This window comes from Lissotriton helveticus, chromosome 8 (assembly GCF_964261635.1).
Source record: "Lissotriton helveticus chromosome 8, aLisHel1.1, whole genome shotgun sequence".
Taxonomy (NCBI): Eukaryota; Metazoa; Chordata; class Amphibia; order Caudata; family Salamandridae; genus Lissotriton; species Lissotriton helveticus.
In genome coordinates this window covers 744,661,431-744,688,516 of record NC_136069.1, presented here as the reverse complement: position 1 = coordinate 744,688,516, position 27,086 = coordinate 744,661,431, and the positions used below count along the sequence as shown (strand labels likewise).

Here is a 27,086-nt window from a genome sequence, read left to right as displayed (position 1 = left end):
GGATGAGCGCGCTAACTTTTAATAACAATACACGGGCATATATACATAGCGCGAACACATAGCATTACATTGCAGTAGGCGTAGCAGTGGGTGGAGCAGAAGGCGTGACGCGTAGCAGTCGCGAAAGATAACAGTAAAAGTAGGTGTAACTGGGCGTATACATAGACATGTGGTGCAAACGTAACAGAATATGTCATGAATGGGGCGGAAACATTGGAGGGGGCTACCTAAAGAGCCGGGACCTCTAATCTGGTGGTGCACGCAAACTGGCAATGACGTGTTACGAGGAGAAGCTGGGGGCTATGAACTCTGTGCTAGGAGCAGAGACTAAAGTCTGGAGGGTCGGAGCGACATGTACCTAAACCCTATCTAGTATCTGATGTTTAGGGAACATGTTGATATAAACTAGAAGTCATGAGGGGAAAAGCTAACTTGACTCTAAGACTGGACCATGCATTATTCTACATGTAGTGCGTGATGAAGAATATTAAATGACCAGTAAATACAGTATTTCTCTAACATGGAGACGAGAAGGCTAGACAATGACGGAAACTATTGATGCAGTTCAGTAGCTTAGGAATGCAGAGAAGGAGGACTGAACTGATAACTGGAACTATAACATACTTTTGGCAGACTCAGAGGCAGAGCCAGGCTGCACCGGGCACTGTGAGGCAGGAAGCAAGTAAAAGGTCGAGGATACAGGTGGGGGCTGTATCGCTCCTTAGCGAGGCTTCAGGAGACAGGAGCTGAATCTAGTGTCCGGGCCCTGTTGAGGCCTGGAAACGGGGACTTTATAATGGAATAACGTGCACACTGGGGAACGTGGCAACATTACTTTACATAGGCCTGATATCCGTAGTATTCACGAGGACTGGAAACTGGCATACTAGAGGTGGACACAACTATAATTGCGTCATTAATCGGACATGGGGAATAACATATGCATATTGGTCATGCACACATAACATATGATGGATGAGGCGTAGGGACACAGAACATGGCAAAATTTACTTTTCCACATTCCCTCCTTGTCACTACGTTTCCATCAGGAAACATCAATATTCATGATACCATCTATCATTTCATATAGTATCATTTGCTCGTCTCGAATTATCTTGGAACGGGATTTGGAACGGGGCTTGGGACTAGGAATACAAGAGGTAGCACAAATGCCGCAAATCGCAGGGCCACATTGTATACAGAGGCAGCAGCTGAATATGATCGCTACTGCAATACCTAGAAAGGGCAGGACTTTCCATCCCCAGGCGGAAATTATATTCCAGAACCAACCGGACCATGTCCAGGTGCCTGGATTTTGGTGTAACAGATGGGCAATTTTATGAAGTCTGGTTATAGCTGAATAAACAGACGGCGCGTTATTAGGAATGAAAATGCAGCAACTAGATCCGAGAACTCTACAGGCCCCGCCCCTATCGGCCAGTATGACGTCAAGGACGAGACGATTCTGGAGCACAACAATTCTCATAAAGGATTGCTCTTCGGTTAAGTTACCTAGAGCGGAGGCAGTCTCATCTACTACTGCTTCAAGGGTTCTTGTTAACCTACGGATTAGCTTACTGTTTACAACTGTACCTAAATAAGGGAACACACCTTTATCAATATCAATGAATTGCTCTGCGGTAGTTTCAGTATAATCGACAATCGGGAGGTTTCTCTTGTGTCTAGTATGTACTAGATGTGTGTTTCTATGATAGTCGGGTGGGGCTAGAAAAACTGGTGGCAGTAGGAAGGCAATGTAACAGGTTCCCTCCCAATCGAGGGGCAGACGAACATATGCGGTCTGACCACAAACAAAATAAGAATGACGTGAAGCTTTAAAAATAGATTTCCCACTGTCACTATACTGGATAATAGTAGTACAATCACTATGTCCTACGTGTACAGAACCATGACTACGGACACATAATTCGCCTTTGACTGGTAGTACTGAAATAGCAGGTGAGTCTGGAGTAGTATCAGACTGGACATTCAGGACCATGAAATTCGACGAATAATTACCTAAATTATACACTTCATTTTCTAGATCTAAACCTGTTCTGTGGGGGAAACCTTGCTTGTCTGGGAAACATGTACTGTTCAGAAAAGACATATCTGTTGAGGATGACGTTAACGTGGACCATGCTCCACACGAACCATTATGTGAGAATGGATAAGGAAAGAGTGGCAGAACTCCCTTCGGTGTCTGGAAAGGGGGGAGTCGACCACACACCCAACAATTAGTGGCATTGCTGGTCTGGTGTGAGTAATGTAACATACGGATAAATGAATTGTTACGCATAGCGAGGCGGTAAGCATATTCGTGAGGAGGCAGATCACTAAACGTGTGCTCTCCTGTAACATTAGCAGACTTATTTACATGAGAAACTGAAAAATACAGGAAAAATGCATAGCTGATGCAAGAAATCATAATGCTGATGAATAATATGAAGCTTAGAAAAATGATACATTGAATTGAGCTTTGACTGACTCTCTCACTATGGGGGTCTATTTTATACATGTCAGAAACAGCCTAACCGTTTCACCTAGGGGAGGACTTATACAATCAAACTGACTGACTTATTTTACTAGACCGGAGCTTTAACTTATACTCCTGCTGCGGAGTTTTCTCTAACAGGGAAGGGGTTGTGTCAATGTCTTTTGCGGGACAGTCCTTAGGAACAATATTTCGGCAGTCCTTAAAATCCTGGGAATCCTTGGAAATGTTTTTAGAAACGGGTTTCAATCCATTGAAAAGTTTTACATGAGAAAGGTGTATCCACCCCTTCCTGCCTTCCAGCTTGACGGCAGTACGGGTGGTCAGGAGGACCTGACGGGGCTCCTTCCAACGAGGTTCCAGCGGACTTGATCTGTCAAAATTTCGGATCATCACCAGCGAACCTGGAACGATTTCATGCGGTGCCACCTCGGTATTGTCTGGAAATGCGGCGGCAACCTGTGAACGACATGAGTTGAGGGCAGACATCAAGGAAGCTAGGTAATCTGTCAGCATATTACATGAAACATCAGTAATACTTCGGGGTCTAGGAGTACCCCACATGTTAGGGGGGCGGCCGAATACGACCTCATACGGGGACAGACCTGATCTGGAATGTGCGACCATGCGCATATAAAATAAAGCGACTGGCAGAGCTACTAGCCAGTCCACACCCTTTTCTTTACAAACTTTGGCGATACGGATTTTCAGAGTTTGATTATGTCTCTCGACTAGACCGGCTGCTTCAGGATGGCGTACACAATGGAACTTCCACTGGTACCCTAACAAAAGGGAAACGTGCTTCATGAGTTCAGATGAGAATGGCTGACCGTTATCAGAATATACGACTCTAGGGAGTCCATATCTAGGGAAGAATTCACGAACCAACTGCTTGGCAGTGGTCGCGGCTGTGTAATCTGGGACTGGATATGCTTCTGTCCATCTGGACAAAGCGCATACAACTACAAGGACATACTTGAAACCTCGACATCGCTCCATCTGAATATAATCCATCTGGAGGACCTCAAAAGGGTGGTCAGGGGGCTGGAAACCACCTTGTTCCACCGGGACACTTTTACCTGGATTAAACTGACAACATATCATACAGGTACGGACTTTCTGCTTGGCTGCAGCTCGTAAATGCTTGTTGAACCAAATGTTCTGGATACTGTCTAACATAGCTTTTTCTCCTAAATGTGCTGGACTATGTGCGGTATTAATGATGACTTGAACCATAGAGTCGGGGAGAAACCATGTGGCTCTACCCTTCGTTAACCATCCTTGATCTGTCTGGACCCCTCCTTGTTCGGACCATTTCTTGATTTCTTCAGGAGTAGCATGTAACTGGATATCTATGACATCTTGAGTAGGGTCCTTAACTGTCATGCATGTAGTCAGACCTGGAGTATGTGTCAGGTTAACTGGAATGTCTGGAGTCTGTGCTGTAAGCTTGGCTGTGCGATCTGCTAGATCATTACCTTGAGAAATAATGTCAGTAACTTTCGTATGTGCTTTGCATTTCATGATAGCAATGGATGTCGGTAAATGTATGGCATCTAGCAGAGCTTGAATGAGGAGACCATGCTGAATCTTGGTTCCATGAGAAGTCATGAAACCTCTCTCTTGCCAGAGCACTCCGAAGTCGTGTACAACTCCAAATGCGTAACGTGAATCTGTGTAAACATTAACTTTCAGGTTCTTGGCGTGTATACAGGCTTGTGTCAGAGCAACTAGCTCTGCTGCTTGAGCGGACAGGGTATCAATACGGTGTGTTTTAATAACTTCAGTGTCAGTAGTCACTGCATATGCGGCGACTAGTTCTCCTGTACTAGTTCTCATACATGAACCATCCACATAAAGTGTCAGGTCAGGATCTAGTAACGGAATATCTGTCAGGTCTTGTCTTGGCTTTGTCGTAATGTTAACTACTTCCACGCAGTCATGTGTGTCAGGATTTGAATTAACTGATGGTAACAGTGTAGCAGGATTCAGGATATTGCAGCGTCTAATTTCTATGTGTGGCTGGAATAGTGTCAATTCATAACCTGTTAAACGTGCAATTGTCAAGTGCTGAGTTTGTGTTCGGTTTAAAAGAACTTCCACGGAGTGTGGAACTTGTACTGTCAGGGAATGTCCTAAAACTATGGAATCACTTTGTCTAATAGCTAGTGCTGTGGCTGCAACTGACTTGAGGCACGCAGGCAACGCCTGGGCGACTGGATCTAATGTGCTCGAAAAATAAGCACAGGGCTTGTATTGACCTGCTTGATCTTGTGTGAGAACAGATAATGCTGTACCTTCACGTTCTGTGACGAAAAGTGTAAAAGGCTTACTGTAGTTCGGTGTAGCTAGAACTGGAGCTTGGCATAAAGCTGTCTTTAACTCATTGAAACTAAGTGTATGGTCAGATGTCCAAGGGAGGACAGTCGATGCGGCTGCCTCCTGTGTCGTTAACTGTATCAGTGGCTTGGCTAGAAATGCATACTGAGGAATCCATTGTCTACAATAAGAAGTAAGGCCGATAAAGGCACGCACCTCCTTCTGGGTTCTGGGCTGGGGAAGACTCGCTATTAACTGGATACGGTCTGGTGTCAACTGCCTACCCCTCTTGGACAGCAAGTGTCCTAAGTATACCACTTGCTGGACACAGAATTGAAGCTTCGAAGGGGACACCTTGTGCCCCATCTCGGCTAGGAAATACAGTACTGTCAGTGACGCTCGCTCGCAATCACGTTCAGAACGGGCTGTGATCAGTAGATCATCGACATACTGGAGCAGGGCAGTGTCAGTTGGCATGTGAATATTGTCTAGTTGTCTCTTGAGTGCTTGACTGTAAATACTAGGGCTTTCTGTGAAACCTTGAGGAGCGCGTGTGAACATATAGCTCCTCCCATTTAAACAAAATCCAAAAAGAAACTGGCTGTCTAGATGAATGGGAACACTAAAAAATGCTTTCTTAAGGTCTATGACAGTGAAGAACATGGCTTCGGGATCAATGGCTGTCAATAGGGAAGAGATATCTGGGACAACTGGGTACTGAGGAATAATACATTTGTTAAGCTCTCGTAAGTCAATCACTAATCGATATACTGGGGGTGCATTTGGATCAGTACGTTTCATGACTGGAATGATCGGAGACATACATACATTGGAGTCATGAAACGTACTGATCCAAATGCACCCCCAGTATATCGATTAGTGATTGACTTACGAGAGCTTAACAAATGTATTATTCCTCAGTACCCAGTTGTCCCAGATATCTCTTCCCTATTGACAGCCATTGATCCCGAAGCCATGTTCTTCACTGTCATAGACCTTAAGAACGCATTTTTTAGTGTTCCCATTCATCTAGACAGCCAGTTTCTTTTTGGATTTTGTTTAAATGGGAGGAGCTATATGTTCACACGCGCTCCTCAAGGTTTCACAGAAAGCCCTAGTATTTACAGTCAAGCACTCAAGAGACAACTAGACAATATTCACATGCCAACTGACACTGCCCTGCTCCAGTATGTCGATGATCTACTGATCACAGCCCGTTCTGAACGTGATTGCGAGCGAGCGTCACTGACAGTACTGTATTTCCTAGCCGAGATGGGGCACAAGGTGTCCCCTTCGAAGCTTCAATTCTGTGTCCAGCAAGTGGTATACTTAGGACACTTGCTGTCCAAGAGGGGTAGGCAGTTGACACCAGACCGTATCCAGTTAATAGCGAGTCTTCCCCAGCCCAGAACCCAGAAGGAGGTGCGTGCCTTTATCGGCCTTACTTCTTATTGTAGACAATGGATTCCTCAGTATGCATTTCTAGCCAAATTCTCGTCGTCTTCCTCTTCAGGATCAGAGGTACTTTCTTTCTCGCTTACTTGTGCTGCTTTACGCTGTTCGTGTATCTTTATTATCTCTCTACGGATTTTCTTGTACATACTTTCCATGGCACCGACGGTCTTGTGCTTACCCTCGGCTATATTATCACTCCACCTTGTCAGGATTCTCATTTCGGCAGAATCTTTAGACGGGTAATCTTGTTCTCTTATTAGACAATTAATTAGAAACTTTAATATCATGAGCTGGATCTCGGCTTTCCTTTGAGACATGGCTTCACTAATACTTTCTGGATCATCCCCTGTACGGATGAAACGATATATTCTGTCTAGATCTTCTTTCATATTCGGTAAGGTGACTAGATACTCGGCCACCTTTCTTACGCGGAACGAATATAAAACCATATTATCCTCGCCTGGGACTGGATCATAGACACATTCGGCAAGGGATTTTCTTATTTCTGCTACCGTCTGATGTCTAGGCGTACGCTGTGACGCTTGTGCATGTAATTCGGCTAACGTTAAACGCTTGTGTGGCGGCGGGGTTTGAGGAGGACCTCCTCCTGCGGCCCCTAAACTAGAATCATCGACGGACATTCTTCGTGGCGGAGCGGGAAGTTGAAATGCTGGCTGGACCGGGGGTACCGTAGCAGGTACTCCGGTGTCTGGAAGAGCGGGAAGTGCCTGATTTACAGGGACTGGCGGAGCGCGAACAGGATTTGCATATTCTGGGACTGTGTCGTCCAAATAGGACGAAATAAAAATATCAGCTGCGGTCTGTTTGTGACGTAGCTTGGTCGGAACTAATGGTGGCGGGAAATTACTGGATGCCTCTGGGGTCGCTTTTGGCGAGCCCTCGGCAAGAAGAGGATACATACCCTTAATAAGGGCATGCCTCTGTCTGTCTGACTGTTCGGCTTTGACTTGTTCACCTATCTCGATTAATTCTCTTTCTTGGGCTCGTTCTTGGGATTCTCTACTTAACTCTGACTTTCTGACTTCCTTTTCGGTTCTTCTATGCGCTTCTTTACGCCATAACTCGATGGCATCTTTCAGTGACTGTCTGGCTTTCTTTTTCCATAATGCTTCTTCTACTCGCATGATACATTCGGCATCCCATGTACCCGATACAGGCCATCTATACTTTTCTTCTAACTGTTTGGTATACTCTACCCATAAATCTAGATACAATATGGCACTTATGCCATGTTTCTGATACATAAAATGACCTGGACTGTCCCTCGGCGGAACAGGAACTGCTTCTTCTAATAAACCCTTTCTAGTTTTTAACTGACGTAACTTGGAAAAGAGCGGCATTGTAAACTTGAATCGGAACACAATACAATACACAAAGAACAATAACAATTGGGAAAACAATTCAGGCATACCACGACATTGAAAATACATTAAACAATATCATAACATAACAGTTCGAACAGAATATTACCTGGAATACTGAGAACAGAAATACAAGAATTTTCTCGAGAACGGAACAGACTAGAGTTACTGGATGCACTGCTATAACAGTACGGAACATACCGGTCCCATAAAGGGACGCATCAAGACCCGTATCCACCTAGGTGAACACTTCGTTTGTGAGTCTGGGTACCACCAACCCACGGACCAGGAGTCAATTTAGATTGGTCCTGTCTAGATACTACCCCAGCAATGGTACTCACCGGGCAGCACGGAACGGAAAGCCTCGGACTGGACTGGACTGATGGCGACGAACTTCGGACTTCGGACTTCAGTTACGGGTGGGCCTCCAGATACCTCGGACCTTGGACTCTCGGCTTGGGCTCTGGTCGGGACTCGCCGCGTTCCTCCACCGTCTCGTTTGGATGCTGGACCGCCTCCTCCGTCTCCTCCGTGGGCCTGAGGGATACTTGAAGCAGAAATATCTGCACTTGGCCAGTATGGTTCCGTCACGACTGCAGAGGGTCAGGGGGTCGGCGTGGCTTCACCGACGCGTGGGGAAAGGGCAAGTCCCTGTTCGGGCGCCATTATGTGGTAAATAAATAAATAATACCCTATTTTTGACTAGGCATATATCATAACAGATAGCTCAATAAATAAGAGTCAAGATTCGAGGTAGTAGGAGTTTCTGCAGGTTTATTACAGCATAAGGACAGGAACAGGACAACCTGCATAGGAACAGAATGGCAGGGCTAGAGTGGCCCGGCAGGGCTAGAGTGGCCCGGCAGGGCTAGAGTGGCCCGGCAGGGCTAGAGTGGCCCGGCAGGGCTAGAGTGGCCCGGCAGGGCTAGAGTGGCCCGGCAGGGCTAGAGTGGCCCGGCAGGGCTAGAGTGGCCCGGCAGCTGCCGGGGCTAGGTCTGGGATGAGCGCGCTAACTTTTAATAACAATACACGGGCATATATACATAGCGCGAACACATAGCATTACATTGCAGTAGGCGTAGCAGTGGGTGGAGCAGAAGGCGTGACGCGTAGCAGTCGCGAAAGATAACAGTAAAAGTAGGTGTAACTGGGCGTATACATAGACATGTGGTGCAAACGTAACAGAATATGTCATGAATGGGGCGGAAACATTGGAGGGGGCTACCTAAAGAGCCGGGACCTCTAATCTGGTGGTGCACGCAAACTGGCAATGACGTGTTACGAGGAGAAGCTGGGGGCTATGCACTCTGTGCTAGGAGCAGAGACTAAAGTCTGGAGGGTCGGAGCGACATGTACCTAAACCCTATCTAGTATCTGATGTTTAGGGAACATGTTGATATAAACTAGAAGTCATGAGGGGAAAAGCTAACTTGACTCTAAGACTGGACCATGCATTATTCTACATGTAGTGCGTGATGAAGAATATTAAATGACCAGTAAATACAGTATTTCTCTAACATGGAGACGAGAAGGCTAGACAATGACGGAAACTATTGATGCAGTTCAGTAGCTTAGGAATGCAGAGAAGGAGGACTGAACTGATAACTGGAACTATAACATACTTTTGGCAGACTCAGAGGCAGAGCCAGGCTGCACCGGGCACTGTGAGGCAGGAAGCAAGTGAAAGGTCGAGGATACAGGTGGGGGCTGTATCGCTCCTTAGCGAGGCTTCAGGAGACAGGAGCTGAATCTAGTGTCCGGGCCCTGTTGAGGCCTGGAAACGGGGACTTTATAATGGAATAACGTGCACTCTGGGGAACGTGGCAACATTACTTTACATAGGCCTGATATCCGTAGTATTCACGAGGACTGGAAACTGGCATACTAGAGGTGGACACAACTATAATTGCGTCATTAATCGGACATGGGGAATAACATATGCATATTGGTCATGCACACATAACATATGATGGATGAGGCGTAGGGACACAGAACATGGCAAAATTTACTTTTCCACAACTCTGCACTCACTACTCTGCACTCACTACTCTGCACTCACTGCTCTGCACTCACTACTCACTACTCTGCACACTCACTGTGCACTCACTACTCTGCACACTCACTCTGCACTCACTACTCTGCACACTCACTCTGCACTCACTACTCTGCACACTCACTCTGCACTCACTACTCTGCACACTCACTCTGCACTCACTACTCTGCACACTCACTCTGCACTCACAACTCTGCACACTCACTCTGCACTGTGCACGCCGCTGATATCATGGAATCTTCCACCACACTTTCTAAAACTCTATAGTCCGAAGCATAATAGGCACAGAACCAAAAGAAGGGTAGACATTGCTTAAAATAATCTTATTGTATTTATGAGAAGCAAAAGCGAGACTGTGAAATGTGCTGAATATCAGTTTGTTACGAATCAACAGAGTGGAGTTAGAGAACCAAGAAATAGTAATTTAGAATCCGGGTTAGAAGGAGTAGTAATCACAAGCTGAGGATCAACGGGCGCGAAACAGCGTGGTGGGCGCGCAGGAGACGCAGCGTGAGCGTGCACATCAGCTGAAGATCGCCGGAGAAGACACCGAGCCTGCCTGCTGCCGTGACTGACCCGCTGCAGAGGGAAAGAGCCCGGTGAGTGGGGGTAGAGGGGGGCGGCAGAGAGGGAGTGGGCAGAGAGGGAGGGTGTGTGTGTGTGTGTGTGCGTGTGTGTGTGCGTGCGTGTGTCTGTCTGTGTCTGTCTGGTGTGTGCCTGCCTGCCTGCCTTTGTGTGTGCGCGTCCACAGACCCTGGTCGGCTCGTGCACCGCTCTGTACTCCCTTGCGAGCTTACATGGCGACAATAGTTCTCGTTGCCGAGACCTCAAAAGGGAACAAAGCATTGGGCCACATTGGATGCACAAACAGCAGGAACACAGAATCGCAATAAATATACATAAGGCAGATAATAACTTCCAGCCCCAAACTGAGAATAGTGTCCAGATCCATCCAGTCCAAGTCCATGTCCCTGAATCCGGGTGGATTTCAGTGGCCATTTTATGTAATTTAGAAATTGCCTCAAGAACTGAAGGGGCGTGGTCATGGATATACACGCAGCAACTGCTCCCAATGATGTGGCATGCTCTACCACGGTCCGCCAAACCCATGTCAGGGACCATCCTGTTTTGGAGCGCCACAATTCTCGCAATTTGTAGTTCTTCAGTCAAGTTTCCAAGTGCCATAGCTGTCTGATTGGTTACAGCCTTTATAACACGTCAGACGCCTGATTTTTCTGTTGTTTAAGGCCGCACCAACAAAGAAGAATAGTCCCAAATTAAAGTCCACATACTGCTGCACGGCAGTATCAGTTTGATCCACCTCATCATGATTTATTGTTCTTTTATATCAGTTCTTAGAAATGTCATTACACAGTTTATAGTTTTTGTGGTTGGATGTAGGAGCCAAAAACAAAGGTATTAATAAAAAGGACTCATAGAAGCTACCTGACCACCCACTAGGTAGGTGGTTATACCCTTTATTTCTACAAATAAAATACGTGTTATGTGATGAGAAAAACTACTATTGTTTATTCCAGTAATGTTTAATGTTTTAGTGCAGTCACTTTTCCCCACAGGAATGCTACCGATACTGCTCACACATAAGTCTGCTCGAGCTCTAGGAACCGCTATAACAGGAGATCCAGTTCCTTTAGTTGTTGAGAAAACATTACATGTGGTGGAGTTTCCTTGGCAATAATCTTCCATTTTCCATACAGCTCCTTTAGCCGGTGGATCGCCTTCCTCATCAGAGTAACACACTTTAATTCATTGGGCATTCAGTCTACCTACATCAGCTTCAGTAATGTTAGCAACTTTAGAAGCCCATAGTAGCGCAAACCCGGCCCTACAAGAACCATTGTGTGAAAATGGCAGAGGAATGAAAGCAGTACCTCCCTTTTCCTGATGAGCTGGCATCATTCCACACACCCAACAGTTGGTAATGTTTGTGTCATTTGTGGGTGTGATGCAATATTTAGATAAACGTATTGTTGAGATAGGACTGTCGATGCTGCTGCTCATTATAAGGGAGAGTGTAATAATGGTGCTCAATGGGGACAGAAGTAGTGACAGTCAGTAGATTTCGAGCAGGAGTTACTCCCTCTATAACCCATGTTATCGTACCAATGATGATAACAATGGAAGTAAGTCCAGCAATAAACATAGTCTTTCGATCACAAATTCTGGTAGCGGTTGATCTCTTTTCTGCAGACATATTCATTTCGATGTTGGAAAGCAAAGCAGATGGAGTCCTAAGGTCCTGGGCAACCATTGGTTTCTTCATTCAGGGCTCGGACGGGTATCACTACAAGGGTCCCCCCTTTGTAGCTCAGCCTTTCACTAACCCAGGACGGTGACTCAACCAGTATTTTTCAACAATGAAGTTTCTCCTTTCTGGGGTCGCAGCTGATATCTAGATGCACCAGCGATCGTATGGTGTGGGAAGAATTCCTCAGGTTCTGCAGGTGACGCAGCTTGGCCTCTCTGTGTGTCCAGGATGTTGCGGTGAGCCTTCAGAGCAGCAGGTTCCATCAAGGCAAATGGCACCCTTTTGCAATGGGTGGAGTGGACCCAATTCTTCTGATTGGTTACTCGGACTGCAGTTCTGGTAGACAAAAGAACTTGCTCAAGTCCTAGCCGTCTCGGTCTCAGGCTGCTTGACCGCTGGATCACCTTCACCATCACCTGGTCACCAAGCCGCAGATCATGACCATCACCTTGCAACCTGTCAGGAAGAGCTTCTCGAAACTGTTGATGAATAGAAAGCAAGCTGTCAGTCAATTGAGACAAGTAGTCACTCATCAACACATAAGGTACATCATGTATAGGGCTTGGCTTAGGGATCCCCCAAATGTTCATTGGCCTTCCAAATATCACTGCATATGGTGTAAGGCCAGATCGTGTATGTGGTATCGATCTAATGGAGAGCAAAGCTAGAGGCAATGCAGCAGGCCTTTTCAGAGATGTGGAAGCTAAGATTTTAGCGACTTTCAATTTCAACATGGAGCTGTAACGCTCCACCAAACCTGTTGACTGCAGGTGAAAAGCTGCATGAAACTTCTGCTTATGAAATGAGGTCAGTTGTCACTCCACAAAACTCGACAAACACTGAATCTGGGGAAGAACTCCTTTAGGAGCACCTTTGCTGTAGTAAGAGCTGTATTCTCTTTTGTAGCATATGACTCAATCAACTTACTAAAGGCACAGACCACCACTAAGACATACTTTAAATTATTACAGCGTTCTAGCTGGATGTAATCAATTTGCAGAACCTCAAAAGGTGCAGTTGGTATTGCAAATCTCCCTGCTGGAGTTTGTGTTCCCTTTCCAGGATTATACTGGAGACATATCAGACAAGACTGGACTATCTTTTTAGCTGTGCTGGCAATATCTAGATGATTCCAAACCTGCATAAGTAGCTTTGCTATTGAGGATGCTCCAACATGTGCCAGCCCATGTGCCAAGTCAATCATAGGATGTGAGTAGGCTGTGGGCAATTTCCACATGGTCATATCTTTAGTCCTCCAACAGCCCTCCTCATCCAGTGTTCCCTCCTTAGACCATTGGTCTAATTCATCAGTTGAAGCAGATCGCTGCATGTCCAGTACCTCTTGCCTGGCATCATGCCAACGTTCAGCCTGAGACTTAATCACCTACATAGATGTAGTTCTTCGCTGCATTGCAGCCTCACGGGCAATCCGCAAAGGCATTCTCCCCTCCTATTTTATCAGTCGCTTTCTTGTGTGTGCTACACTTAACAATTGCTATTTTCTTAGGATATGTCAAAGCAGTAAGGAGATTATGTACTAATTCCCCATGCAATATTTGCATTCCGTGTGATGTAAGGAAGCCTCTTTCCTTCCAAAGGAGCCCAAAATCGTGAACCACTCCAGAAATATATCGGCTGTCGCTATAGATGTTAACAAACAGATCAGTGCTAAGCTCATATGCTCTTGTGAGTGTTATCAATTCAGCTGCCTGGGCTGACTTCTGTGGAATGCAAGCTGTCTCAACTACATTCGGAAGTGTTGTACTTGCATAGGCAGCAGATGTTGTGCCATCGGGCAATTTCAAGCAAGATCCATCAACCCACAGTTCCCTATCAACACTAGAAAGGGGGAAATCTTGTAGGCAACATCCACCCTAATGAGACAAGACCTATCAACCATGGGATAGTTGTCATTTAAAATAACATGCACATCTTCTGGGAAACAACGCATTGTAGAATGAAAATATTTGAGCATATCGATACCCACAATATTATCGGGTGTGTTGGGGGAAAGCAGAAATGGACATGCTACAGTGAATTTTCAAGACTGAATGCAAGTGGCTGTGACAGGGGGCTAAAGGAAGGTGTTCCATTGAATCCTATCGATGTAACATTGTGCCAGACAGGGGAGCCCTAGGAACTAATTGTTTAGACAGAGCACTACGAGTAGCTCCTGTATCAACCAGAAAACGATCAGTAGAACCCAAAATGTTTGCATCAACATAGGGGCCCCTCTGATCTACAGGGAGCTCAACTAGTTCTTTCCCCCATCCTAGGCATTCCTATGCATGATCAGAATCCTTGGGGCCATCAGACAAGTAATCAGACATTTGGTATTAGTTTCGTCTGTCAAAGGTTTTAAAGGAGGAGGATAGTTTCGGCCGGCTCATATCTGGTACGATTATCCATGCCTTTCCTATTTCCTGTGTTCCCTGAGCGACCTCTCGTACTGCCAGTACCCCGCTGATACTGCTGACCTCACAAAAGGGGTACTCCGAATGCAAATGTCCAATTTCCTTACAATACGCACATTGATTAGAAGACAAAGATGTTAGAGGGAAAGGGGGTACACCAGGGTGATACATCGCACGTCCACCTCTCACACTACCTTTAAAAGGTGGACCATAGACTTGAGCCAACATAACGTTTGTTTTTAGATCCTTGACCTTTTTATCCTCCTTGCCTTTTGCTTCCAACTCCTGATGCTCATAATACCGGGCCATAGTCAAAATGGAGATGGGGGAGGACGTAGTCCATGACCTCTTACTGGCTTTAGGCGATTAGCTATTTCTGACGACATGTTCGCGACAAATTTGTCGACAAACAGATGCTTTTCCTTGGTCTGATTTACAAAGTACGTGTACCCCTAAATTGAACCTCAAGCGTGGATTGTCTCTTTGAATCACGTAAAGAAATCAGACGCTGGCTCATCCGCTTTCTGCTTGCAAGATGCTAATGTAGTCCAAACTATTTTCTTTGGGGTATGGAGTTTTCAACTTAGTTACAATGGTTTTGGGAAGATCTCATATCACTTGTTTTGGTTTCTGCTCAGGTGCTCTAACAGCATCTATTCCCTCTAACTGTACCCAAGTATCACCATAAGCTACATTATCATCTACCTTCCGAATCAATCTCCACATATAAGGGGGTAAAATAAGTCCAAAGAACATGTCAATATCAGGCAATGTCATAGTGCAAGAACAAAAAGCTCCTTCTACCTCTTCATAAAAAGTGGTTGGAATTTTTCGTGGATTAGGCATAGCAGCTTAAAGAGCCATATCGTCTGCTCTACTCTACTCCAAGGGGTATAGACCTCATTATAAATAAAATATCCTTTTGCATTATCTAAAGTTTTATCGTCACTCGTTCCTGCGCTCTTTGGAGGAACATACAGAGGAGCAGCTTCACACATTGGTTTTACAGTGGCTATAGCGTTACCAGTGTCTGTATCTGTCCCAGTAGCTTCTTCTTGGTGTACTGGGGTCTGAACTGTTTGCTCAGCTGCTGCTGTCTCAGCTGCCTTTTTCTCCTCTCGTAGTCGGAATACATCAGCACACAACTTAACCACTCACCTAATTAGATCAGACTCCCGTGAAGGAAGAAAGGTGCCATTGTATAATTGTTTATAATCAGCATTTATATCTGCATGCTCTAGAACTTTGGAATCATTTCTAAATTCAGCCACTACCTCACGAGTAAATGTCTCTAAAAAATATAACTGCTCAAACTCTGGCCATTGCTGAATCACTACTAGAATCTCTGAGTCATGCCCATAAGCTGCTTTACGGGCAGCGGATCTAAGAGTGACCTTGCAGTTAGAAGGTCAAAGTGTAGCGAGTTACCCGCTCCTCTAATTTATCCTTAACTTTTTCATCCGCAGACCAGTGCTCTTCATCAGAAACTTCAGTCTCAGGGGGACTAGGGAATATATACTGAGGTAGAGGTCTATCTAACAAAATGGAATCATCTTGTGGTCTGTTAAGCATGGGATATAGGGGGCACCAAATAGGGTACCGGCCAGTTACCTCTAAATGACGCTCCCTATCTTCTTTCTCTTTTATTTCCCTCATTTCTTATTTTTCAATTCTAATGCTTTCTGGTAAATTGACGTGCGCTGTTTTTTCTGCTATAGCTTTTTCTCTCCTCACTCTCTCGTTCATCTCTTTCACCCACATTTGTACACAATCACTCATAGCCTGTCAACTTTTTTTCCTCAATAGGCACTGCTCAACACACTAAATCTTTTGAAGGTCAAACGACCCATTGACAGGCCATTGTAGATCAGGATCCTTTTTAGTGTATTTGTTCCACAATGTACTATACATTATGGAAGGAATACTGTATTTAATGTACAAAAACCTATTAGATCTCCCCTTTTGGGGAGCCAGCTGAGTACTTTCTAAATCCATATTGGTACCACCAAAACAGCAACGCATTCTACGCAGTGTGCTTGGAGCAGGCATTCCAAAAATAATATAATACAATATAATATAATAGTCAAATAGTATTTATCCGGAGTATCAAAAGTAGAGAAAAATCTCCCCATTACCTGCCTTTATTTGCTGCAGTAAATAAACAAACAAAACCAGAATCTTGGCCAAGCAAATCCAAAACAAGAGTGTCACTTCAGCGACCCAACCTCCTCCTGCCAAGCTCTGAGTCGACCTAACGGTCTTCTTAAAAAACTTACGCCAAAGGAGATCTCAGTTGGGACCGGCCTTCACCTGGAGGGTTAGATTGCGAAAAACGGAAAACACGTCCGTCTACAAAGACAAAGGGTATACTCGTGCAGGGTACCTCCTCAGTAGATTCCTGCCCTCCGTCAAGACCGCACGTTTGGATGGCCGGGTCTCTGAGTCCCTGTTCTGGTGCCAATTTGTGGAAAAATAGGCCTTTTTAGGGGCTTACTGCTGCAGGGGCTCACCCTTATCAGTCCACTGGTCCTTAAAACCAACTTGATAGAGATTGGCACAGAGGCTGGAATATAAAAATAAAGTTTATTAATCACTCATGAGTGGGACTAAATCAATACAGCACCCTCAGGCACTGTATGGGATAGTACAAGGAATACAGGGACCACATGGTTTGTATACCTTGTTTGTTGCTGAATAAGCATGGAGACTAATAGATGAGGCACAAGCATATACAAGAATACCTACTGACTAACATGGGCAGTCAAAAACCTCTTACTCAGCAACGTGGGAGGGGGCATAAGACAGCTTAGTCAGTTGAAACAGCCAGTTACATTCTAAGACAGGCCTTTCTGAGCATGCGCAGTGCTCTGGCTCAGTACTGAAAGAGTTAACCTTAGTTGATGACTTAAGCAGAATAGAAAGGCAGGCAACAGTGAGGATGGCAGAATCACATGGCTAACAAATGTCAAATGCAAATGGATGCTGTAAACAAAATGGCTTCAGCTTATGCTAACAGTAATTCCTGCGATTTCCACAGTCTGTTTTGGGCGGCCTGAGAGGGCCGGCCAAGCACTCATTCTCACATGGAGAGTGCAAACCACTCCTCCTGCTACTCTGATAGCAGCCCCACCCAACAGATGCTGCAACAGGGAAAACTAAAATGATGATAAACTCCTGTTATTATCATGTTATTTTTCCTTTTTTTAACTCTAAAAAAAATAGTGTGGTGAAGCTCCTTCACCTTAGTGGAGGAGCGGCCACTGCAGTCATCCACTGGTGCCTGTGCTGAATGTTGTGGTTGTTTATTCTTGATCTTACCTTATTCCTCATTCTTCCACCAACAATATTCATGCTCCTTTATCACACTCATGCAGGCACTTTATCATCCTTGCTTTTCCTTAGTCTGATTTACAAAGTACATGTACCCCTAAATTGAACCTCAATGTGCAAAACATAGACATTCCCAATACTGGTTCCCAGAATCAGGGCTTGCATATTTTATATGTGCAAAGAGCATTTGCAAATGTGACAATTCTGTCAGTACGGTGGAATTTCTGCACTTGCTAATTTAAAGTGAGGTTGTGTTTTTGAGTCACATTTCTTGGCATCATGCCAAGATAATGACAAGTGACTGAGTTTTAGGAACTCTCAACCCTTTGATAAATACAAACTTAGTCAAAATATCAATTCTGAGTAGGAAGATCATTAGATCGCATCTAAATGAGTGGCACTTTCTGGACAACCAACAGTCCTATGAGAGGCAGGGTGAAAAGCAGATTCAAGACATCTTTTGACCATAAATAGCCACACTCAAGGATATGCCCGTGAAATCTTTTAAATTGTTTCAAGGGCCAGATTCTTTCTAATGCAAAGCATGTGTATAGTTGTAACTATAAAACCAAATGTTGAAATTGCAGTAATTGTAATTATTAAATTAAATATAAACAACATGATTCAAGGTTTCATTACGGGTTTGCAACAATCCACTAAAACCCCCGTCTCCTTGTCTTTAGATAAATTTTCTCTAGCACATATAAAGCCTGTTAACTGTTCTTGCATTTGCCCACATACCTTAACATAACAAACAGGAATACTGTTCTAAGTTGCAGGGGGCTAGAGTGCTAGCCAGGAGATAAAGAGCCAGGCTGACTGGTTTATCTGATACTCCCCCCCCCCCCGACTCCCCCCTCGCCCCCAGATTCCCTCTGAAGTTCTTCCACCCTCTGGAAGCCTGGAATGGCATCTGCCTAGATATGTATTATAACCTTATATACCATTTCTTTAAATTGTTTTGATAAGCAAATATAAACATTAGGGTCTTTTGTTGAATATTTATGAAAGTAACAATCTGCAATTAAATCGTATGCTCTTTCACCTAGTTCTCCTTCAAAAATAGGGCCTTGTTGAATTTCTGAAAAACACACCTGATAATGCACAAGGTAAAATATGGTTGAAAACTAAATTGCTGGACTATCGTTGCGAAAGGCGGCATTGAGGTATTTGCAAAGTTAATAATGTGCACTGTAAAATGAACTAATGAAAAACATTCACATGAAATGGAACTCGAATATATGAACATATGTCTACATAATGGAAGCAGTGGGATACAAAAACAAGAGAAAACCTGAGGTCTACGTTATCTGGACGTTACAGGGAAAACCTGTGTATAAGCATGGTTGTGCAGCCACAAACTCAGCATGTCAACCCTCACATATCATACTTCTTTGTATTGTAAATCATTGTGTCTGTGAGCAGTTTTTAAAATTTGAAAAATACCTATATTCTGACTATAGCAAATGCAGAATGAGTTCAATAACCTAAATCTTGATCCTTTTGTACTTCTGCTTGGTTTCAAAACTGCACTGAGCAATTGAACCTGTATAATATTTAACACTGGATCTGACACCATGCTGAGGTTGTAACCAACCCATACCTTGTTCTACAGATTCTGAATTTATTACGCTTCTTAAGTTTCTGAACGCCAACATGGGATGCTTAAAATATAAGAGGTAAGACAAGCCTTGGTAAATGCATTTGGTTTCGCTTATGTGTTTAATAACCAGTTTTTTTTGTAGGTTGTAGCTTGCTGAGTAGTTGTAAAATAGAAGTTGCAGAAAGTCTGTTAAAGTATTATGACTTGTTTATGTACAAAAAGGCGATATATTGTGCTGGTAATAATGGTAAAGTGCGGGTAAGTAATAGCAACATTTTGAAAAATAAAATGAAAGAGGGAAATAATAGAATTCATTGATTTAATAGCAATATTGTGTGTTTAGAGGTGTCCTGACAACTCTTGGTCCCAGTGCGACTGCACCTGCTGCACTATTCAAATCATGCCCCTAGTGCCTGCAAGATAACTACGTATGTGGCTGCCTGTTTAGTAGTAACATATTGCAATATTTGGTGTTTAGAGGGGTCCCTAGAGCTTTGGCCCCTGGTGTCACTGCATCTGCTGCACCATTGAAATCATGACCATAGTGCCTGCAAGGTAACTACACTTGTAACAGCTTATTTAGTAGTTAAATATATCAAATCTTGGTGTTTAGAGGAGTTCTGAGAACTTTTGACCCGGGTGCCATGGCACTTACAGCACAATTAAAATCATGGCCCTAGTGCCTGCTAGGTAACTGCACTTGTGGCTGCCTGTTTATTAGTAAAGTTTAGCTCCTGGGTTTAGTGGTGTCCCTAGAGCTTTTGGTCCAGATGCCACTGCACCTGCTGCATCATTTAAATAAAGTATGTTAACTGCCAGGTACCTGTAATTGTGACTGTTAGAGTAGTCAAATATAGCAAAATTAGGTGTTCCGAGGAAGTCATGACAAACTTTGGTCCTGGTGCTACTACACCTGCTGCACCATTCAGATCATGACCCTGTTGTCTGCAAGGTAACTGCACTTGTGGTTGCTCTGCAAACACGCAGAAATTCCACGAACACGCGGAATTGCTTGTTTGTGCTGCTTTATTGCTGTTCGCAATCACTGATTGCGCGCTCGGAGGGGAAATATCTTGCGAACACTCATTTGAGAACGCGAACAAGCAAAAAATTTCACGAAGTCGCGGAACGCAGAATTTTGGGCAATTTCGCGTTCTCTGCGGAACGCGAAATTACCCAAACTCCGCGAGCGGAATGGAAATTACCGCCCAGGCCTACAATATATAGTGTGTTTAGAGGAGTCCTGACATCTTTTGAGCCCAGTGCCACTGCCCCGGCTGCAGCATTAAAATCTTGACCCTGTTGTCTGCAAGGTAACTGCGCTTGTGACTGCCTGTTTAGTAGTAAAATATAGCAAATGTAAGTGTTTAGTGGGGTGCCTAGAGCTTTTGGTCCTGGTGTCACTGAACCTGCTGCACCATGGAAACCATGACCCCGTTGTCTGCAGAGTATCTGCACTTGTGACTGCCTGTTTAGTTTGAAGATTTAGCAATAATCTGGATTTAGTGGAGTACCAAGCGCTTTTGGGTTCAGTGCCACGACGCCTGCTGCACCATTCAAATCAAGTCCCTTTTAACTGGAATTGTACTGCCTGCTTAGTAGTCCAATATAGCAAGATTATGTGTTTGGAGGACTTCTGACCCTGGTGCTACTGCACCTGCTGCACCATTGAAATCATGACCCTGTTGTCTGCAAGGTAACTGAACTTGTGGCTGGCTGTTTAGAAGTAAATTATTGCATTGGTCTTGTATATTAACTTTATTTTTTAAGTGCAATGTTTATTACAACATTTGAATTTGACCATGATAACCAAATAGATAAAATTGAAAAAGCCAATCCGATAATGCCTACAAAATGCAAAGTAAGTTACTGCGTCATGCATAGGAAATGCCATTAATGTTCTAGGTCATCTGCTGTACACAACTAAATTATAGAAAGCAACAAGCTGTCTGCCTTTTCCCTGGGAAGAGTTCTTATTTTGACAGAGAATGGGGCCTAACCCCTTCGCCGCGGGGGTAATTCCCCCACAGCGCGGGGGCGGTGCCGCGGTGCTCGTGACGAGCCCAGCTTGTCATGAGTCACAGCGGAGCTGTGCTTATGACGAGCTGGGATCGACAGGACCCACCCACTGATTAATTCTCCGGCACAGGGGGGGAATCAATCGTGTGTGGGCGGGCAGTGGCCGTTATGACGAGCCCAGCTCGTCATGAGCACAGCTCCACTGTGACTCATGATGAGCTGCGCTCGTCATGAGCATGGAAGGGGTTAAACCATGCCAACAGCTTTAGTATAAGTGTCGTTAATGCATGCACCCATGGGAAGTTAACAGAAAAAAAAGTTCTGCACCAAAGCAAATGAACACAGTAATTTGGCTTTTGGAACTGTTAAGAGTTACCTTTTAACCCGTTTGGTGCTCGTGAGGGAACCACTACGTCAGGAGCCACGGGCGCGCTGTGCTAATGACTGAGTGGTTCCGTCACGCCGTGGCCGCTCCGCCCACGCTGCATCAATTCCGCGCCTGCGCGGCTAAATTGATGAGCGGGCGGGCCGTGAAGGAACCACTCCGTCATGAGCACAGCGCATCCGTGGCTCGTGACGGAGTGGTTCCATAGCGAGCAAGGTGGTGCCGCGCAACCCCCCCTCCCCCCCAGCGCCGCGGCGGAATTACCTCCGTGGCTAAGGGGTTAAGATACATTACATGGAAAAGATTTCACAATCCCAGAGCAAGTGATGTGCAGGCAAAACCTAAAAAAGCATTCAAATAAATTGATGCAACCTTATGCAAAACCTCCACCAAACTATTACAGAAGGGAAGCAGATATTTTACTGCTTTCTGAACATCAACCTCTGTCACCTGTATCCACACTTCCTATTTTAAATCGAGAGCCCTAGCTCAACCGCTTTTGTCATTTGTTGAAGTTTAGAAGAATACAACACAAGTTTTTGTTTTGTGGATGCTAGCTTTTAAAAAACATACTTGATTTGTAATCCTGTCGATACAGGACCACTGTAAATTATGAAATGACAGTATATGTAATTATGTTTTTTTTCACAGTGCGTGATGTGCAACAAATTGCCTTATTTGCCACATATAAAACGGCAGACGTTGTTTCATAATTTATTTTTAGGAGTGCTTGAAGCATATGTGCCCAGTCACAAATATGATAGCAGTAAAGTTGGATGTGTGCTGTCACCCAATGCTAGTGGACTCATTTCCATAGCTCAGTGTAAATGATAACTGGTCAATGATTATAATTTAGAATGTCGTTAACCACTGATTTTTCAATTATTAGCCGGCCTGCAATTCTTGAGAAATGCTTGTCTAGCTGCAAGTGAACTTAGACCAGACAGAAGTTTTGTCTGTGTGTCCTTTTATTCCACTTGAGACCACTTTTTTAACTTCCTTTTGCCTGGTGTTAGCCAATCAAGACCTTTTCATTTTACAAAAAATATTTTGTATAATATGCTTACTTATGTGTGCTCTCAGACAGTCCTCTTGTAATTGCCTGTTGCTTCATTCAAATGTTTTTGACCCGCTCACTAGAGTCCGCTGTCACTGGCAACTTCACTGTTAGTGACAACACAACCCCCTTCCACAATAAGCACATCCTCACACAAAGTAACTGCCTTCAATGCCAGGACTACAAGGGACTGCTGTCTTTTTGAGACCAGAAATTACTTTTGCTTTTGACAGATATGTGTTTAGATTGGTGAGGACCAAGCATCTGTCCCAATAATAAAGGTTTGCAACCACTATGAATAAACAAAACAAGCACTGGCAAAGTGAAAAGGCTGGTAGTGACTGAAAGACCTATTGGCTTTGTCAGTCTGTGTTTTTAGGTTTTGGCGTTACCCAAAATCTTTTGATTTCACTAAAATGATTTACTTACTAATAGGGGCATTTAGCAATGCTTCTTCTCCCATTTGTCTGTTATTTTATGATTCACGTTTTTGTTACACCGCCTATTTATTTATTTATTTTAGAAGCTTGTAAAGCGCACGGCTAATAATAATAATAATAATCCACATTTGTAAAGCGCACAATCACCCGTAAGGGTCTCTAGGCGCTGGGGGCCGTCATGAAGATTAAGCAAGCTATTGCCCAGAGTCACATGGTGCTGGGCTAACCTGCCACCGGAGCCGGGGATCGAACCCTGATCCCCAGATTTCAGCGTCAGTCGCCCTGGCCACGGCGCCACACCTCTCCCACGGCTACCCCCGACGTGGTGTCCCGGCGCTGCAGATGAACGGCAACCGGAGGGATATTGGTGAGAGCTAGATCATGGAGGAGAACCAGGTCTTAAGTTTTCTCCGAAACAGAGGCTCAGATGTAGAGAATCTAAGTTCGATCTGTAGTTGATTCCAAAGTTTGGAAGTGGCAACGGCAAAAGCCCGGCCCCCAGTGCGTGCAAGGCGAAAACATGGGGTATGCATCAGGCGAAGATGATTTGATCTGAGGTTACATGCCGATTGTGTAATTTTGAGTCTATGCCTCAAGTATGCAGGGCCTCGTCCATTAAGAGCCCTAAAGGCAACAACCATGGCCTTGAACTGTATGCGGTACCTCACTGGTAGCCAGTGCAGTTTAGCCAAGTAAGGTGTAATGGAGTGGTGATAAGGAATATTGCAAATCATCCTGTCCACGGAATTCTACACTGTCTGAAGGCGGTTAATGAGATACGCCGGGGCTCCTACATACAGACTATTTGCGTATGTATTGCGTAAATGTATTGCGATTTATATAGCGCACGTATCACCCGAAGGCATCAAGGCGCTTGCCCTGGGAACCCGTCCTGGTATTCCTCTGTGAGATAACCCCAGCAGGGTATCCACAAGGTGAAAGCCAGGCATCCCGCCACGAGGGGCCGTAGTGGAGATTAAGCAAGCTATTGCCCAGAGTCGCAGAGTGTGAACCCGTGAGTCTAGTAGGCACCGGAACGAGAATTATCAAGTCCGTGGAATTTTTGAGCCCAAGACCCGCCGAGGCGGGGAATTGAACCCTGGTCCAGGACCGATCTCAGCTTCCGGGTCTGCCGCCTCTAACCCCTGAGCCACACTTCTCCAGTGCGTAGTCCAAGTGGGACATAATTAGGGCATGGACCACCGTCCTCCGTGAGTCAGATGGGAGGAAGGGAACAATTTTTTTAATCATTCGAAGCTTTCCAAAGCAAGATGCCGAAACTTTATTAATTTGGGTTTTGCAGGATAGAGCTGTATCAAATTGGAAACCCAAATTAAGTGCAGCTTGGACTGATACCGGAGGGGGGGGTTAAGTTCAGACGGCCACCAAGCATTGGCTGGAATTGGAAATTTCTGATTAAAAAATAAGACCTCCGTCTTATCTGTATTCAATTTAAGATTGTTGGAGGACATCCAGGAGGCAATGTTTGCCAAGCAGTGGCAAAAATTAACCATGGAGCTATCAGAGTGGTCTTTAAAAGAAAGCACGAGCTGAGTATCATCAGCATAAAAGACCACTCTGACGCCCCATGATTCAACCACTTTTGCTAGCGGAATCAAATATACGTTAAATAAAAGAGGGCTGAGAGCAGAGCCCTGTGGGACCCCCATGTCAATGGTTTCTCCATGGAGACATACGGCCTACAGCAATGATCTTGAGGCACTGGGCAGCCCACTTCAGGCTTTGCCTGACTTCACTGTGAATGGCTGCAACCCGCTCTTTCCAAAGAGCACATCCACACAAAGTAGCATGGCAATGTGTCTAGCAGACCAAAAATATTTGCGTTTGGCCACTGTTTCTTTTTAAATTGACAATTGCAATTCAGCTTCCGCAGCATTAACGTTTTGCAAGACCCATGACAAAATAAAATGAACATTTACAAAACCAAAAAGCTGGCAGCCAGCGTAGACCTATTGGCTTTGTCAGTGCTTGTTCTATATGCCCAATCCCTTCCTCTCACAAACTAGACAAGCTTAAAATAGTAATCTTAAAGAGACACACTTGAGAAAAGCGTAAAATATTGCAAAGTAGTGAATGCTAAAATTTGCAATGCAAAATAGTCCCAGAATGGTTCACAGCAGCGCACGCTTTTCTGTCTTTCATTTATCTGAAAAATATTGCTTGCTACAGTGAAAATTCATGGAAAAATAAATTATGTTGAAGGCGGTTGTTGTGTCTGAATTCTTTTTTAGAGTGTTGTATGTGTCATTCTAAGAATGTAGTAATGTCATTGTAGAATGTATCTTTTGAAGTGTACGGTTACATTTAAAGCTTGAAGCTGGATGCATGATGGTTTAGCTCTTTGACTTAATAAAGGGAATTGAATTATAAATGATCCAGAATCCTTTTTTACACTGGCGACGATTCGAAGAGCGGAAGGACCTACGCAACTTTACTGATGGTGAAGAAGCTTTACCTCAAGATTTTGAATTACACGATTTTAAGGAAGTACCAAGAGAAATTCTCGACGATTCCTAAATCGACGTGGGAGTTATCCGCTTGCACTAGATGTACCGAAGGTATTCCTCAATCTACTTTGGAGTTGTCTGTGAGTAAAAGATAAGGAATACCTAGGATAATCTTTAATATTTCTGAATCAATGTGGGACGTAGGAGTTGTATATTTCATAATTCGGAATCGATGTGGACTTGTGCATGAGTAACAAACGCTTTAAAAATATTTTTGGGGTCTATGAAGTTAGCGTTTACCTGCATCTTCTCACACTCGTATTTACTGCTCGAGCGCGCTAACGGCAACGCACGAGATCCATTGCTCCTTTCTTGATGACGTCTGGATTATCTGTAGACTGTGCTTCACGTGTGCATATGTGCTCACGCTAATCACGTTACAACACTACGCAGTGGCCATATTTTTTTTTATTTGTTGAACTCAAGGTCAGTTTCACAACGTGATTAACAACGAGAAGGTTGATACCCTGCAGTTTTAATTTAAGACCAGCAAATTTCTTCAGCATTTCATCATTCATGATTCAACCGGCAGTATTAAGCGCATGTATTTTCTTTTCTTCTCTCTTTCCTGCTCCTCCTCGTAATTGGAACTTTTACGTATTTTAAAAAACCCTTCAGGTACCTAATTAATTAAACTACTACTTGTACTGACATCATGCTGGTCAAGTTCAGCACAAGGATATATATATATTTTTTTTAGACTTTGGAAGTTTTACAGAATTTACTATTTTTTTTTAATTTTGATGAATATTAATTAGTAGGCGAATTTTGAATAATAATGCCAAATATTGACTTTTAGATACTACGACTCAGCCAAATTACTACATTAATCCTCCACAAGCTTTTTGGATTTCTGGAACTGAACCTCCTTTTGAAATGGTTGGAATGGAAGCCGTATTTTTGCAACTATATTGATGCCTTGGATGAAGAGGGAAAAATGTCTCATGCTCAAAAAAAGACATTACTTTTGCATGCCTTAGGCCCTGTTGGGTTAAAAGTGTATGAGGGTATGACTAAACCTTGTTTTCCAGGTTATTTAAATGTATATGCCTTAGCCTTACTTCATCTTGACACATATTTTGCCCCACATTTTTGTATTGGTGTGACGAGGTATACATTATTTTCCAGGAAACAACAAAAGGACAAAAGTGTTGATCATTACCTTGCTGATCTCAAGAAATTAGTGTTAGATTGCAAATTTGGTGTATTACAAGATGATTTAATAAGAGATCAAATAGTTATGCACGCTTACAATTCCACCATACAAGATAGGTTGTGGATTAATGGTGATGCCACGTTGGATGACATTCTCGCTAATGTACGAATGGCTGAGATTTC

At 44.1% G+C, this 27,086-nt stretch overlaps 1 protein-coding gene across 3 annotated transcripts in view; it reads left to right on the top strand.

Annotated features, from left to right (window-relative positions):
• The window catches only part of LOC144772898 (arylsulfatase D-like), a 734,130-nt gene that overhangs the window by 231,284 nt on the left and 475,760 nt on the right, over window positions 1–27,086 (top strand). For 2 of the 3 annotated variants that reach the window (XM_078657571.1, XM_078657572.1), the window contains one exon: window positions 19,332–19,395. The exons of the other annotated variant lie outside the window; for it this stretch is intronic. In XM_078657571.1, the coding sequence (XP_078513697.1) occupies window positions 19,332–19,395 (64 nt within the window). The remainder of the gene's footprint in view (window positions 1–19,331; window positions 19,396–27,086) is intronic. 3 annotated transcript variants of the gene reach the window in all.